Raw genomic sequence first — 16,074 nt, forward strand, 5'->3', positions numbered from 1 at the left:
AGATGAAAATAGATAGCTGGAGTTGCAAGACAAGAGTCAGCTTGCAAAGTGTGCAACAGCTTTTGCATGGGCTACAGCCTTACCAGGAGGGAGAAGTCAGTGCATGGACTACAGGCTTAATAGGGGTGAGCCAGCAGAAGGGGCATTACTGGGTTGGCCATTGCTACAGTGGAACAGCTGCTCTATCCCATGGGATCAACCTGCAAAATGGAGTGCAAGGGAAGTAGGAGAGGAGAAAAGTCTGGAATTGGCCCTCTGCCCTCCTCCCAAGGGACAAACGTTTGCTGCCTGGGGTGTTGACCCCTTTGGGCTTCCAGTGGCGCAGGAGGAATGCCAGGTGATCTTGTGACAACTCAAGCTGTGGTATCAGAAGCAGCCTCAGCAAGGTGCACCCGCATTTAGTCAGTTGTGACCAGAGCAGAGCTGCTTGTTCCAGCAGTGGCACGTGCAAGACCCACGAGGCCAGAGAATCAGGGCAGAAGGGGCATTTGTAGGATCATCAGAACTGCAAGGAAGAGTAGGGAAGAAGAACCAGAATGCGAAACAGGGGTCTGACCCTGCAGGACACTGATGGTCCCTTTAGAACCCTAAAAGAATAAAAGACATGAAAAGCCATGTGTTGTTCAAATAGAGAAAAAGTGTGAACAGATTTGCACTTCAAAAATCCCCCTGCCAGCATAGTCCAGAACAGCTTCACAGTTCGGGGGAGAGCCAATGGCCACAGCAAAAGGTCAGAGGGCAGACAATGGGTCAGTGCAAGAGGAAACACCCACAAAAACTAGCGAGGGACTGAGCATGGGAGAGGGGAGACCTTTGTGTGGACAGAATGAGGTTTGGGGCTTCAGCAGTTGGCTAGACACTGTTCCCATTCACTGACCAGCAGACTGATCAAAATACAGAAAAACAAATTTGGGAGGGGGAAAATCATGCATTCAGTTTTGAAACATTAAGTTGGAAAGATCCTTCAGTATCAGAGATGTCATACATAAAAGCATGAGCTCCAAAGAGAGCACTGGGCCAAAACTAAGAAAGTCATCAGCCTGCACGGGGCAGTCAGAGTTGTGGATGGACAAGACGCCCACAAAGACAACAGAGTGGGAAAGAGAACCAAGGCACCTTCCAAGAACGCCAGGGTCCAGCACGCTTGGAAGCCATATCCTCCTGGAGAGTCACCTTGCATCCCGTTATCCACTTAATGCTTTTTACAAAAATTCCCAAAATATTTTCATCAAAAACATCGCCCACACAATGATTGCGTCAAGAAACTTCCTTTGAGAGTTGATACTGATGATCACTGGGATGAATTTTAACTTCTTCATTCCATTATGAATGGGCCAATTGAGGAAGTGCTCTTTCGAACTGGTAACAAGATTTATATACTTGAGTTGCAGGTTATTTTTTTGGTAACATCCGGGAATTTCCATATGGTGCCTTTCTTTACAAGGACAGTGCAAGCTCACTGTGCTGACACCAGCCCAGCAGACCAGGACACTAACCCAGATGTTCTTGGGAAGTTGAACTTAAGTTTATCTGACATTTGCCTGCATTATCTTGACAATAAAGACATTCATAAAATGCCATGAGTCCAAGGACATATGGCTTGGTTCTCAGTGTTGTATTTTATAGGGAAACAAACGAGAATAGCAGAAGAAGAAAACTGTTCCATCACATAGATCTTGGCTTTTGAAAAGGGAGTTATATGGGGAGCCCCTGCAGGTGATAGTCTCCATGTCAGCTCCTCAGAGGTGTGGCTGGGAGATGATGAAATGTGTGAGACTCATTTGAAAAGGGGTGGATTATTTGAATTACTTTTATGTAGGCTGTGACATTCAACTGTTTTATACAATAAAACACTGTTTTCTCCAACGTGTGTCTTGACCACTTATAGAAGGAAGTCTGCAAGCATGATCAGCAAGTCGGCACTAAGCTGAACACATCTGCCTTTGACATTTCTACAGGATCGTGGAGGACAGAGATGTAACACCCTGATATCATGATAAAGTGAGCGTTGCAGCTGAACAGCCACGGGTTTAGTTTAGCTCCAGGTCATGTTGGCGACACACAGTAGGTGATTTAACCTTCTTGTCTCCTGACTCTGCAACCAAAGCAGGGTGTTAAGGTTCAATGTGACAATGTATGTAAAGTGCTTAGTACAGTTAAAACCGTTTTTAAAGATCACAATTTTCAAGATGTCTGCTGAGCCAGTTAGGAATCCAGATTCCAAAAGTGTGTCAGAATTACCTGTTCACCTTGTCACAAAGCATAGCGTAGGGACATTTTCTTGAGAAATGACACTTCTACATTTTTCTACAATCTGAGGTGAATACATATCCACCTTAAATTTATACTTATCAAAAAGTATCAACTTCATTCTATACTAAATATCTTGACGTTAAATTCTCTATTTGTAAACACAGTAATTAGCTGAACAATATATTTATATACCATCCACACTCTACTGTGTGTAATCCATTTACAGAGGCTCATAATCGGTGGAAACTCAGGGTGAGTTTAGTGCTTGCATCCTGACTCCTCTCAACTACACAGAAAAGAACACAACATATTTATAGTACGTTAAGTTGGGCTTTTATTTGGAAAGTTGAATTTCACGTATAATGAAAATATTTTTGGACCGTACATGTTCATAAGCACAATACAAACACCAGCTACAACACAAACACACTTTAATAAAACTTCTACTTCGAATATTGATCTAAGCCAAAAAAACAGGCAGTCAGGTGACCCTGTGCTACATGCCTTCACTCTCTCTTTATAATGCACTAAGCAAGCATCGCTTCTCGGCCTTTTGGCTAAGATCAAGTGTAGTATCTGTTCTTATCAGTTTAATATAATGCACTAAGCAGTCAGCTAGGGTTCACCCCTGTGCATTTCACCAAGAACACAGGAACACCAGGACGTGCACTACAGACTGCAAACCCAGCCCTCTTAGAACTGATCTGAGATCGTTACAACAATCCTGCCTTAACCGTATGTAAACATACTTAGGATTTTGTTTGGCAATTCTGTTTTAAATGCTTAGAAAAACACACCAACATTTCTCACTATTGTCCTCTCTTTAGTTTCTCTCTTCCATGAGTATAAAATAGGAAAAAATATTTGAGACTTCCAGCATAATTTAATTGTGCTCTACATTTTTATAAACACGGGTACATCTAAAATATCAGATGCCTTTATACCAATAGAATAAATCCACCAAATTCACATTTCCTTATAAATATGTATGCATGTAAAATTAGTGGAAAACACTTTAGTATAGCAAAGACCCTGCTTTAATTTTCTTCTGATTAATAATTTTCAATGGCACGTGCAAATCACACTGCTAACTGCACAGTGGATTCATATTATCTTCTGTAGATTTGCTTTTCTATAAAAATATATTTATGTGCTCACAGGAAAAACGTTGAACTGGTGTGTGGAGGTGACTTTTAGATAGGTTCGTTTATGAAGTTAAAAGGCATCTTCGCTGTTATTTTCAGATTTTTCTTCATAGAAAAGAACACCCTGTGACTACGGTTAGGTGACTGAGATGGCGATAGCACTTACAGCTGGGAGTTTGGAGCCAAAAGTTCATGTGCAAAATCCATGCTGGAACCGGAAGAGAACTCGAGTCCCCTGACCCTGGACAGCTCCCTAGGACTCTCCCTGACCACCCTGGCCATTGTACACAATCCCTCACATGCAGGGCCCGATGACTGCAGCAAATCCAGCAGGGAGCAAAGCTCAAGTTACCGGTGGCTGCTTCATCACTCAGTGGGCCAAATGCAAATAACCATCACTGGTTTACATCATTGCACAATCCTGGCTCTATCACTTATTTTCCGAGGGGGAAAAAAATGGAATCCATTTCTACCTCCTTGGGTCTCCCCACCCTTCCACTTAAAACTTGCTCTGATCCATAAGGAACATGAGAGACGTCATTTCATACTTACAAGGGGGACGTCAGGGATGATTCCTTCTGTCCTGAATACTCCCAGCAGAAGCCAAGTGGAACTCAGAGAAGGACCGGATGAAAGGCAAGGGCAGGCGGAGCCAGTCCCAGCTCACCCTGGCTCTGGCCATTCGGGGACAGAGGAAGACAGGCGCCTTGTCTCAGACGCCAAGGGGGAAAGCCGAGGTCAGAGCCAATGCTCCAGGACTTGTGTTAACATCTGACTTAAAGGTTATTGAACAACTAACCAATCTATCTACTTCTAGTGATTTTCTGACATTATTCCCAACATACCTAACTCTCTTAAAACCACTTTTTAGCTGATGACAAAGAGGAAACAGAATCATAAAACTAAACGTGAAGTCCAACCTTCTCCTCATCAGCGGCTAAGCACCACAAACTCCTCAGATCCATCAGAACATTCAACTCTCCCTCCAGAGAGGCGGCACCTTAGGATCAGGCAGCCCACAGGGATGTCTGGAGCCCCTCACTCACCCCGTGGAGGACTGGGACACCTTCCTCCCGACACGCCTGAGGCAGGGTGTGGTCCTGTGCTGTTGGGGGAGGTATAGTTTTTAAATAGGACAGTGAGACACTCCATGTCTATTGCTACATTGGCCATTTCAGATGCCTCTAATTTTGGTCCCCAGGAAATATAATGGATGGAATAAATCAAAGTTGAGGATTTAACTTTATAGACACCAAAAATTACAGCACAAAAATATAAAGTAAAATCTGTGAGTCAGTTTCACTCAAAAATAGTTAAAACTTTCAAAGTAAGGTTAAAAAAGTTCCCATAAAAATAAGAAGCTGAACACTGCATTTTGTTGATGTAGACGCTGGTCACTTCATACTATTTCTAAAAACAGTTTGTGTATAATCTTAAAAGGAACAGTCACACACATGGCAGAAAATAAATTACCAGAATTTCTACTGACTTTGACAGAAGGAGAATCAAGAGAAAAGTCTCCCCATGACGATGTTTACAACGTGACACAGGCAAACATAGGTACAGGAATTCCTACAACACATCACTTCTTTTAGGGGGTGGCATAGGTGTGCAATCAACAGCAAAGACTTATTTTGCAAAATACAAAAAAGCATTTCCCTCAATATTTTTATGAGGTTTTATTTTAAGACTGTTAAAAAAAAAACACAATATAAGAACAAAACCCAAAGGCTTTACACAAAATCTTCAGTGTGGAACCTCGTGTGAGGTCACGGCTCTGGCATGGCAAGAAGCCGTGTCTCACTGTGCACTGTGACCACAGACATGCCTGCCCAGGTCCTTCCCGCACCTCAGAATAAAACAATCTATACTTCAAACGGCGGAAATATTAACAGAGTATGTACAATGCATTCATGACAAAGGTGCAAGCATACCATTACACAAACCTGGAAAACAGGTCAACACAGTCGGCTGAGACAGGCAGGCATGATGCAGCTTGACAATCAGGTCCAGAACCACTTGCATCGTGGCATCTCTCGCCACTGCTCCCCTCGCAGCCCAGTGTAATCCACGCGGGAAACAGGACGCAAAGATGCGCGTGGAGGGCCTGACAGAACACACGACTCCTGGTGGAGCTGAAAGGCTACAACCGTGTTTAAGCATGGCCATCTCTGGGCAAAGAGTTAGGAGCTCAATAAATACAGTTGATCATTCACCTACGGCTTTCACTACTGAAACTTTAAATAATAACTTTAGCTGTATATACTCAGTGAACTGCTTCAACAAGACATTCTTATTCCTTTTTACACTTAAATAACCAGCTTGCTTCTCCCGCTGGCCTGCGGCCCCCAAGACAGAGCTCAGAGCCTCAACACAGAGCCGCGGGCACAGGCCACCGGGACACGGACAAGGGCACCGGGCGGTGTGGGCGCGCGGCGAAGCGAATCCGAACGCGGGACTTGCTTTGTGTTCTGCGTTGCGCTCGGTGCAGGCAGTGCTGCTGCTCCCGCCGTCACCCAGGACGTCGGGCCCGCCCTTCGTGTCCGCGGGCCGCAGGCCGCGTCACGCCCGCAGCGGGAAGGTGGCGGCCGAGCTGCCGGTGCTGTCCGCCGAGCCTTTCTCCCGGGCCGCGGCGTAGGCGCCGATGAAGGAGCCGTCCTCGCTGAACAGCCCGTGGTCGCCGTCGCCGTACTGCACCAGGCTGTCGGCGCTCTCCGCCGCCTGCAGGTTCCGGCCCAGCGACCGCAGGCTGCCTTTCAGAGGCTTCTCGTCGCTGTCGCTGCAACGCAAGAGGAGAGGCCGTGACACCCGCTCGGAGGCGCCCGCGGGGCTTCACCCAGCGCCAGGGCCTCGGAGGGGAGAGGCGGCACCTGCTGCTCCCGCGCGGGCTGACCCCGAGCTGGCCGCGCTCGGCCCGGCCGTGGCCCCGGGCTGCCCGCCGTGAGGCGCGAGGGCCTGCAGCCCAAGTGCCCCGCAGGGACCCTGCCACGGTCGCCCGCGTGCAGAGACCGAGCACACACGGTTTCCCCGGCCTTGGTGAACCTGGAGCTCACGGCCCCCAGGTCTTGATACTCTCTTCACTTTTGATCCTGTACATTGTTACCATTTGCTGCCTAAAATTTCTCATTTCAATTAATCCAGTTCTGTGTTTTGAAACCAAGCAGTTGTCTTTAAAATAGTTAACAAACTCAACTTCGCTAAATTATAAACAAGAAATGGGTAGGATTTTAATATGATAAATACACCATAAGGACATCATATGCTGGGGTTTAGTCAACAAAAGTAAGTTTGAGTTAGGTGAATTTTTATAAAATCATAGGGTCTTCTAAATCACAGAGCAAGTTTTTTTCATTATCGACTACAATTAAACTATGAAGCTGCACAGCCAGTAAAACCATTTCATGTAAGCACAAAGCATTTCTGAGCCAAGCCGTCCAAAAAGCCACTCCTCGTGGCCACAGCTAGTGACAGATGACCTTCCTGTAAGACACGGGGCCAGCTGCGCAACCTTTCTAAGCTGCTGGCTTCTGGTCTGTAAAATGGGAGTCAATGTTTTCTCTGTATGATTATTGTGAGGGGTTGGCGCTGTGGCACAGTGGGTAAAGCCAGTGCCTGAGATGCCAGCATCCCATAAGGACACTGGTTCATGTCCTGGCTGCTCTACTTCTGATCCCTCCCTGCCATGTGGAAGACGCAGGTAAAGGTCCTGGCTCCCGGCTTTGCCCTGGCTCAGCCCTGGCCATTGCAGCCATTTGGGGAATAACCAGAGGATGGAAGGTCTGCCTGTCTGTCTGTCTCTCTCTCTCTCTGTAACTCTTTCAAGTAAATAAATAAGTCTTTAAAAAAAATATTATTGAGGCGGTGGCTGTGGCAAAGGAGGTTAAGTAAGCCATAGTCTGCAAAGCCAGCGTCCCATATGGGCACCATTTCCTGTCTTGGCTGCTCCAACTCTAATTCAGCTCCCTGTTTGTTTTTTGTTTTTTAAGATTTATTTATTTATGTGAAAGTCAGAGTTACACAGAGAGAAAAGGAGTGGCAGAGAGAGAAAGAGAGGTCTTTCATCCGCTGGTTCACTCCCCAGTTGGCCGCAACGGCCTGAGCTGCACCGATCCAGTGCCAGGAGCCAGGAACTTCTTCAGGGTCTCCTACGTGGCTGCAGGGGCCCAAGGACTTGGGCCATCTTCTACTGCCTTCCCAGGCCACAGCAGAGAGCTGGGTCGGAAGTAGAGCAGCCTGGACTCGAACCAGTGCTCATACAGGATGCCAGCACTGCAAGCGGCTGCTTTACCCACTACCCCACAGCACCGGCCCCTCAGCTTCCTGTCAAATGCCTAGGACAGCAGCAGAGGATGGACCAAATGTTTGGGCCTCTGTACCCAAATAGGAGACCTAGATGAAGCTCCAGGCTCCTAGCTTTGGCCTGAGCCAGCCCTGGCTACTGCAGCCATTTGCCAACAGATGGATGATATCTCTCTCTCTCTCTCTCTCTCTCTCTCTCTCTCTCTCTCCCCCTCCCTCCCTCCCTCCCTCCCTCCCTCCCTCTTGCTCTCCCTCTCCCAAATTGTGACTTTCAAATAAATAAATATTTTTTTAAAAAACCTGTTGAAGTGAAATGGACACTATGAGAAACAATGACTTGATCAGCCTTTGTCCTGACTGTTGATGAACAACTTAATTCTTTATCCCTTTTAGTATTTTTTTGTTCTACTTAATACTATCAGTTGAACTCTGTAATTAACACACAATTATTCTTAGGTGTTTAAATTTAACTGAAAAGTGATCCCTGTTAAATATAAGAGTGGGAATAAGAGAGGGAGATGTACAATTTGGGACATGCTCAATCGGACTTGCCCCAAATGGTGGAGTTAGAAACGTGCCAGGGGATTTCAATACAATCCCATCAAGGTGGCATGTACCAAGGCCATCTCACTAGTCCAAGTGATCAGTTTCAGTTCACAATTGATCACACTGATAGGTCTAAGAGTCAAAGGGATCACATCAACAAGACTAGTGTCTGCTAATACAACTGATAGAATTAAAAAGGAGAGAATGATTCAACATGGGAAGTGGGATACACAGCAGACTCATAGAATGGCAGATGTCCTAAACAGCACTCTGGCCTCAGAATCAGCCCTTAAGGAATTCAGATCTGGCTGAAGAGCCCATGAGAGTATTTTAGGCATGGAAAGCCAAGAGGTTCTGGAAAAAAAAAAAAACCCACACACACACAACAACAACAACAACAACTAAATGAAAGATCTCTGCGAGTGAGATCCCAGTGGAAAGAACGGGCCATCAAAGAAGGAGGTACCTTTCTCTGAAGGGAGGAGAGAACTTCCACTTTGACTACGACCTTGTCTAAATATGATCGGAGTTGGCAAACTCAAAAGGCTTCCATAGCCATGGCAACTCATGACAAGAGCCTAGGGCAATTACTGACGCCATAAACGAGAGTATCAATTTGTTAAGTCAACAACAGGAGTCATTGTACACTTACTCCACATGTAGGATCTCTGTCCTTAATGTGTTGTCCAATGTGAATTAATGCTATAACTGGTACTCAAACAGTACTTTACACTTTGTGTTTCTGTGTGGGTGCAAACTGTTGAAATCTTTACTTAATATATACTAAATTGATCTTCTGTATTTAAAGATAACTGAAAATGAATCTTGATGTGAATGGAACGGGAGAGGGAGCAGGAGATGGGAGGGTTGCGGGTGGGAAGGAAGTTATGGGGGAGAAAAAGCCATTGTAATCCAAAAGCTGTACTTTGGAAATTTATATTTATTAAATAAAAGTTTAAAAAAAGAGGAAAGGATTATTGTGAGAATTAAATGGAATGTAAAAATCTTTTGTGGGCATTTATAAAAAGACTGTAAAATCTGAAAAATAACAAAATATATATGCCACTTTGTGATTCACGGCATTACCACAAAAATGGCTTAAGCCAAAGACAGTGGAAAAGGGGACATGCGCCAGTTCCACATGGAAGATCTGGAGGGCCAGGATGCTCTCCCACAGCAGCCCCCGAGTCATGGTGACAGGCAGGGCCAGCTGAGCTGTGCACACAACCCGAGAAAGAAAAGAACTGGAGCAACTTCTGACAGCAGCTATGAACACTGGCTCCAGAATCAGGATCGTTCTGTTCCAAAGCACAGAGCAAAACAAAAATGATGTGCCCTTGGTTTCAGAGCCTGGCAATGAGTACTGAAGACAGGAAAGAGGAAACTATAGCAGCAGCAGCAGCAAGAATGAGAATCCACAGTAGGCAATGACAGGCATTCATGAAATGTCTCCCAGGGTGACATGAAGAACAGTCGACATTCATGACAAACGTAGAGTTTGAATAAGAAGGGCAGGGAATATACTCCTATCCAGAGTGTCACATGGGACAGTGCAAGGACAAAGTTATCTCCACCTGTCGACGAAGCACAGTGTGGCACAGTGTGGCACAAAGATGTTTTGGTTTCTTGTCTGCAGAACTAGACTCATAATAAAGAACATTTTTACCAGTTGTCTCAGGGCCCTGGTGCCCCGACCTCGCGAACTCTGAGCTGTGGTATGAGCCCCGTCACAGGGCCCTGGTGACCCGACCTCGCAAACTCTGAGCCATGGTTTGAGCCCCAGCACTTGCATGTGGGCTGAGTCTATCTGACAGAATGTGCAGGGAATCAGGGCATCACCTCCAAGACGAAGTCACCAAGGGACCAAACCTTCAAACTTTGGGGCTGTCTCTTGCTATGTGATTCACCCCCTCTGAAGGAAGCCAGCTGTCATGTGAGATGCCCTACGAATGGATCTACAAGATGTGGAACAAGAATGGCTCTGCCTTTGAAGCAATGAATCCATCCGCCCAGCTGTCTGAGTGGAACTGCACCTGCCGGCATCATGAGAGTAGCCGAAAGTAGTCCTGTGGCTGAACCACATCCTAGTCCAACCCTGCTGCAGACTCTGGAGGGACTCTGAGCCTCCCACACATTGGAACTTTGTCCTAACTGGGAGGGGTTGGGCCTAACACACTTCTCGCCCCACTGTGGCTCTCAACACCTGCACACTCACAGAGTCACAGAGCCACAGGGTGTCAGGCCTCACTTGTAGGACGTGCTGCTTAAAAATAAGCACTTGCAGGGCTGGCACCACGGCATAGCGGGTAAAGCCACCGCCTGCAGTGCCGGCATCTCATATGGGTGCCGGTTTGAGTCCCGGCTGCTCCACTTTCAATCCAGCTCTCTGCTATGACCTGGGAAAGCAGTGGAAGATGGCCCAAGTCCTTGGGCTCCTGCACCCATGTGGGAGACCCAGAAGAAGCTCTTGGCTCCTGGCGTCAGATCGGTGCAGCTCCGGCTGTTGTGGCCAATTGGGGAGTGAACCAGTGGATAGAAGACCTCTCTCTCTCTCTCCCTCTCTCTCCCTCTCCCTCTCCGCCTTTCCTTTTCTCTGTAACTCTTTCAAATAAATAAATAGATCTTTAAAAAAAATAAGCACTTGCTTGTCCACTTGAGCTTACAGCTGAGGAGCCTGTGCCTTGAAGCACTTTCAGACAGAACACTGCTTACCTGTATTCTCCAAAGGTCTCATCTTTCGCCGACTGAACTTCTGGATCTGGATGCAAATCTTCCTTCTCTTTCACTGTAGAGAAAAAGCAACAAAGCGGGCTGGTTCTGTGGCACAATAGGTTAATCCTCCTTCTGTAGCGCCCACAACTCATATGGGCACCGGTTCTAGTCCCGGCTGCTCATCTTCTGATCCAGCTCTCTGCTATGGCCATGGAGAGCAGTAGAAGACGGTCCAAGTGCTTGGGCCCCTGTACCGCATGGGAGATCCAGAGGAAGCTTCTGGCTCCCAGCTTCGGATAGGCCCAGCTCCGGTCATTGCTGCCATTTGGGGAGTGACCAGTGGATGGAGGACCTTTCTCTCTGTCTCCCTTTCACTATCTGTAACTCTACCTCTCAAATAAATAAATAAAATCTTTAAAAACAAACAAACAAAAAGCCACAAAGGGAAGGTGACGCCACAGAACTTAAAGAATCAAGGGAAAAGGAAACCAAGGGACATAAAGACACCACAGCCTTGCTGTTGACAGGTGGATCATCAACGAGCCCAGCATTGCTTCAGGCTTTTTGAGACCCGAGATGCAAGTGTTCCTGTGATCTGTCCATGTCCATCAGTTACCAACGTGCTGAAACCAAGAGGAAAACAGATCCTCTAGGCTCAATTTATTTCTCGTGTGACCTGCGGCAGGCTGCAGGGCTCCATGAAACCACTCGACATGATGTGGCCTCAGTGAAGACCAGATACCAACGCCTCACTTCACTACTGCTGACGTCCCAGGTGCCATCAGAACATGTCACTGAACCAACAGGAGCAAGGCGTCAGCTGTCTGCTGGAACTGCTACAGTAATCACAGCACCAGCATCTGCTGTGGCAGTTTGAGCCTGGTTTACTTCCATCATGAGCCACATGCTGAGCCCTTGCTTCTCCCACTCAGAGCCTTCCGCAGGGCACCTGCTCCATGACTTGTGAGACCAGGAGCTCCTGTGCTGTGCCACACCGCGCGGCACTGTTCACATTGCTCAAGGATGTGACCCAGGAATATGGATGTTGGGGCCCTTAAAGGGGATGTCATTCCTCTCAGATCTTCCCAGTGAATTTTTTAGGACATTTCTTAGTCATTGTGAATATAATTCATCATACATAGCTTTAGAGGAAAATATGAAACATTTAACTGCATAAATTATCCATGTAACTTTACAGAAACTTAGAAATCACGTTGTGATGGCTCTATGTACATGACAGGTTCCTGATAAATATTTGTGAATGGATCAGAAGCCAGTGAAGGGCTTCTCATGAATCTGAACACCATGAAGAGAACAGCAGTGGGTCTACTACAGCAGTGGGTCTACTTCCCACCAGTATTAGGCAATAGTGTATCCATATCATATACATGTAAATCAAAAATACAAAACACATTTGCAAGTTGAATGACATTAAAGGCAAACATTATATTAACAACTTGGATGGTTTTCATTTCTATTTCTGTTTTCTACTTTATGCACTATGAAGTCAACAGGCAGAGTATCCAAAATACATCATGGGAATAAGAAATGTATTCCGGGGCCGGCACTGTGGCTCACTTGGTTAATAATCCTCTGCCTGCAGCACCAGCGTCCCATATGGGCCCCACGTTCTAGTCCCAGTTGCTCCTCTTCCAGTCCAACTCTCTGCTGTGGCCCGGGAAGGCAGTGGAGGATGGCCCAAGTGCTCGGGACCCTGCACCTGCATAGGAGACCAGGAGGAAGAACCTGGCTCCTGGCTTCGGATTGGCATTGCCCCAGCCGTAGCGGCCATTTGGGGGGTGAACCAATGGAAGGAAGACCTTTCTCTCTGTCTCTCTCTCTCACTGTCTAACTCTATCTGTCAAATAAAAAAGAAAAAGGAAAAAAAGAAATGTATTCGCAGCAATGGCTCACGCTGACCAAGTTCACAGGAGAAGCATCACTACCAGGAGGCATCATACAAATATTCTGAGCTAGGCACATGCATCACTCTGTGGATGTGCAGATGAGTCTCTTCTCAAGACATTAAAACATATGTGTGACTTGGCAGTGCATCTTCTCAATATGTGACATTTTACAAATAGGAAGAGAAGTTTGGGAGTACAGGGAGCCTTCTCAGAGCCTATTTTAATTGAGTGGTTGATGGCGGGGGGATCCGTCTCCCCCATCTACTAGTTCACTCACCAAATGCCCACAATGGCCCCAGACAGAGCCAAAGCTAGGAGCCAGGAATTCAGTCCAGGTTTCCCTCCTGGGTGGCAGGAACTCAGCCACCTGAGCCATCACTCTTGTTTCCTGGGGTCTATATTAGCAAGAAGCTGGAGTCAGGAGCCAGAGCCAGGAGTTGAACCCAGGCAGTCCAAAATGGGATGCAAGTATTCTAACCAGCATCTTAACCAGGATGTATTTTAAATACCAAAAACCAGAAAATAAGTTACTATCTGAAGATAATATTTGAGACCACAATACTCCCTTTGACTAATTTAGTGATAATTTTTTCCTCTCAGAAAGTTGTGGATCTAATTTACTGATAAAAATTTGAGTTAAATGTGCAATCAAAAGAAAAACATCTCTAAAGAATGACTCCCAGAAAATACTGTTTAGTGGGTTGAATATCACATCAAGAAACAATTTTACCTGAATACTTTCCACCCTTGTTCCTCTTCACAAAGCAAACAGTCAGCAGGATTAGTGTGAGAAGGGCAATTGCACACATCAGTCCAATAAACCAGCCTTGAGTGGAGATGTCATCATACAAACCAGAGTACTCTGCAGCGTGGAGAGAAGTCACAACATTGACCTGGAGACCGCTGTGGTGCCACGCAGCATTCTAGAACATCAGACATCAGCCCTAAATGTGCAAAGGAGCATCTAGTCCACCTTTTCTTTCAAAGGCCCCAGAAGGACAGAGACTTGAAAAGGGCGTCACAGAGAACACCGATTAAACAGTTCCTTCTTTATTTAGAAAGGGCCTTCTTCAAGCTGCGTTTGATTCTGGGTATGAGAACTGAATGACAGGGAGGCAGAAGTCCGGACAGAGGCATCAGGGAGCGGGCAAGGGCAAAGGCAGCCTGGTTAGCAGCAGATGCCATGCGACTCAAAGGTCTGGCTGTTGCTTCTCCTTTTTAGTTTTTGTTATTAACAGTGTTAATTACAAGAGAAAATTTTAGAGGCAAGTACTGTGGTAAAAGCAATAGGGATAAGTCAGACCACTCTGAAACTGTTCATTTTGATAATTTTAAAATGTTTTGCCAAAACAAAGTGAAATCATTATTTTCATGTCTGATGTACTCTTTATCTTTAATATAGGATATAGGTAAAATAATCTACAGAACACAGATTAATCGTCTAAGACTGTCCCAAATATAATCTTATTTCTCACCTCTCCCTCTTGTCTCAATAACATCTTGAAAAATGCTATCGTTATCACCCCAATTCTTAGTCATTAGGCGAACTATATGTTCAGCTCCCGGTTCAAATACCTCTACTGGGTGAATCTTTTGAGTAAGATTTACTCCTTCAGAAATCTTCCTGATATCTTTACCTAAGAAATGTACACAGTTAAATCATATGAATCAAAATCACTGAAAGCAGGATATGAAAAGTAAAAATATTATTATTTGAAATTAGTAAGAGAGGCACTTACAGTATTTTTTAGATTTTGAATTATCAGGAAGTCAAAAAAATCAACATTTCAAGACTTTCTTTTTTAATATATTGAAAATGAGGAGGTGAAATGGACTGAATTCATGGCCATTGAAGATGAGACACGTGATGAAATGCTAACATCAATCTACCTGGCCATGTGCTTGGTTCAAAACCTAACAGGAACTTGAAATATATACAATACAATTGTGTGCAATTTGTATTTTCACAAACCTCATGGGGAACTGAATATGGCATTTCTGACTTAAATTAGCAGCAGATGAGATGGCTGTAATAAACTACTCATTCTTCTTGTCGTGGTCTTCTCCATAAATACTGATGTGAGGCATCACAAGATGGTCACATATAAAATATTGGAAATTAGTAGCAACTTAAATTAAAGTCCAAGTTTATAGGTATATTAAAATGGAATGACTTCACTGACAATTTGAAAATGGTATGAGAAACTTTGAAAATGGGTCAGATATTAATACCTCCCAAAAAGTAAACATCAGTATGTAAATATGTCAATAATAGTCTCATAGCAACACATGAAGATGAGTCACATTTAATTAAAATATACATTATTTCTGAAATACCTACAATATTTTTACATTTGATTCACAGTTTTGTTAGGAACTAACTCCGTATACTAAACACAAACTAAAAGATGTTAGCAATGCATACATAAAATAAAATATGCTCCTTATATATTTTATAAGGATGTGAGGGATTATGAAACTGTTTTAAGTGGGTATATTTTACACATCAATATTTGGTTGTGAGTTTTTACCACAGAATAAAAAGTTGTCATACAGTTACTGACAAAAGGCCTTCATTAAAAAATAGGACTGGTGGGAAAACTATAGCAGTTACATAGCTGAGCGAAGCCTTTAAGCTGATCACCACTGAAACAGAAGGCAATTATTTTGTATCTTTAAAAATCAGAAATATTAGTAAATCATGAAGTAATGCAAGCTTTTGGAAAATAGAGCAAAGCAAGTGATTCGTCCAAACCACTCAGGACAAAAAAAGAGGACTTCTGATTAACTCCATCCGCTCCTCTCATAGATTATGGAAGGTGAGCCATCAGAAAATTGGAAAGAGAATCAGAAAATATAAGAAGAAAATGCTTGTCTATTGAATCTTGCTCTCAGAGTAAAGCAAAAAATCTTAATAGGTGCTGTCTAGGCGGAGCAGGAAGAGCGGGGGACTCCAATTTGTACAAAAGCTATCATTTTTAGAATGTTTAGTGATATCAAGATGTCTCTCAGAGGAAATACGTATTATTTTCAAAGCTCGTGTTGAAATCCAGTGGGAAAAGAGATTACAATTTTTCCCTGTGAATGTGCCAAGAGGTGCCCAGAGAGGGGAAATGAGGGTCAGCTGGGGAAGGGGTAGTAGCTGTGAGACTGAGCTGCAGATCCCTGAAAAAGAGCACAGACACTGGTGAGGAACACTGTCAACCACTGAC

The 16,074-nt window shown here is 44.8% G+C and overlaps 1 protein-coding gene and 1 pseudogene across 11 annotated transcripts in view; one reads left to right on the forward strand and one right to left on the reverse strand.

The window, feature by feature from the left end:
* Nucleotides 1-2,790: 2,790 nt before the first annotated feature.
* Nucleotides 2,791-2,913, forward strand: LOC127487231 (U2 spliceosomal RNA; annotated as a pseudogene).
* A 381-nt stretch (nt 2,914-3,294) lies between these two features.
* CHL1 (cell adhesion molecule L1 like) overlaps nt 3,295-16,074 on the reverse strand; it is a 175,279-nt gene continuing 162,499 nt past the window's right edge. For 10 of the 11 annotated variants that reach the window (XM_070050027.1, XM_017350182.3, XM_017350188.3 and 7 more), the window contains 4 exons: nt 14,338-14,499; nt 13,593-13,724; nt 10,956-11,028; nt 3,295-6,177 (listed from right to left, as the gene is read on the reverse strand). In XM_070050027.1, coding sequence (XP_069906128.1) covers nt 5,961-6,177; nt 10,956-11,028; nt 13,593-13,724; nt 14,338-14,499 — 584 coding nt within the window. In that variant the 3' untranslated portion in view covers nt 3,295-5,960. The remainder of the gene's footprint in view (nt 6,178-10,955; nt 11,029-13,592; nt 13,725-14,337; nt 14,500-16,074) is intronic. The other variant, XM_008273629.4, reaches the window with a different exon arrangement.

The sequence above is a fragment of the Oryctolagus cuniculus genome, chromosome 10, assembly GCF_964237555.1.
Source record: "Oryctolagus cuniculus chromosome 10, mOryCun1.1, whole genome shotgun sequence".
Classification (NCBI taxonomy): Eukaryota; Metazoa; Chordata; class Mammalia; order Lagomorpha; family Leporidae; genus Oryctolagus; species Oryctolagus cuniculus.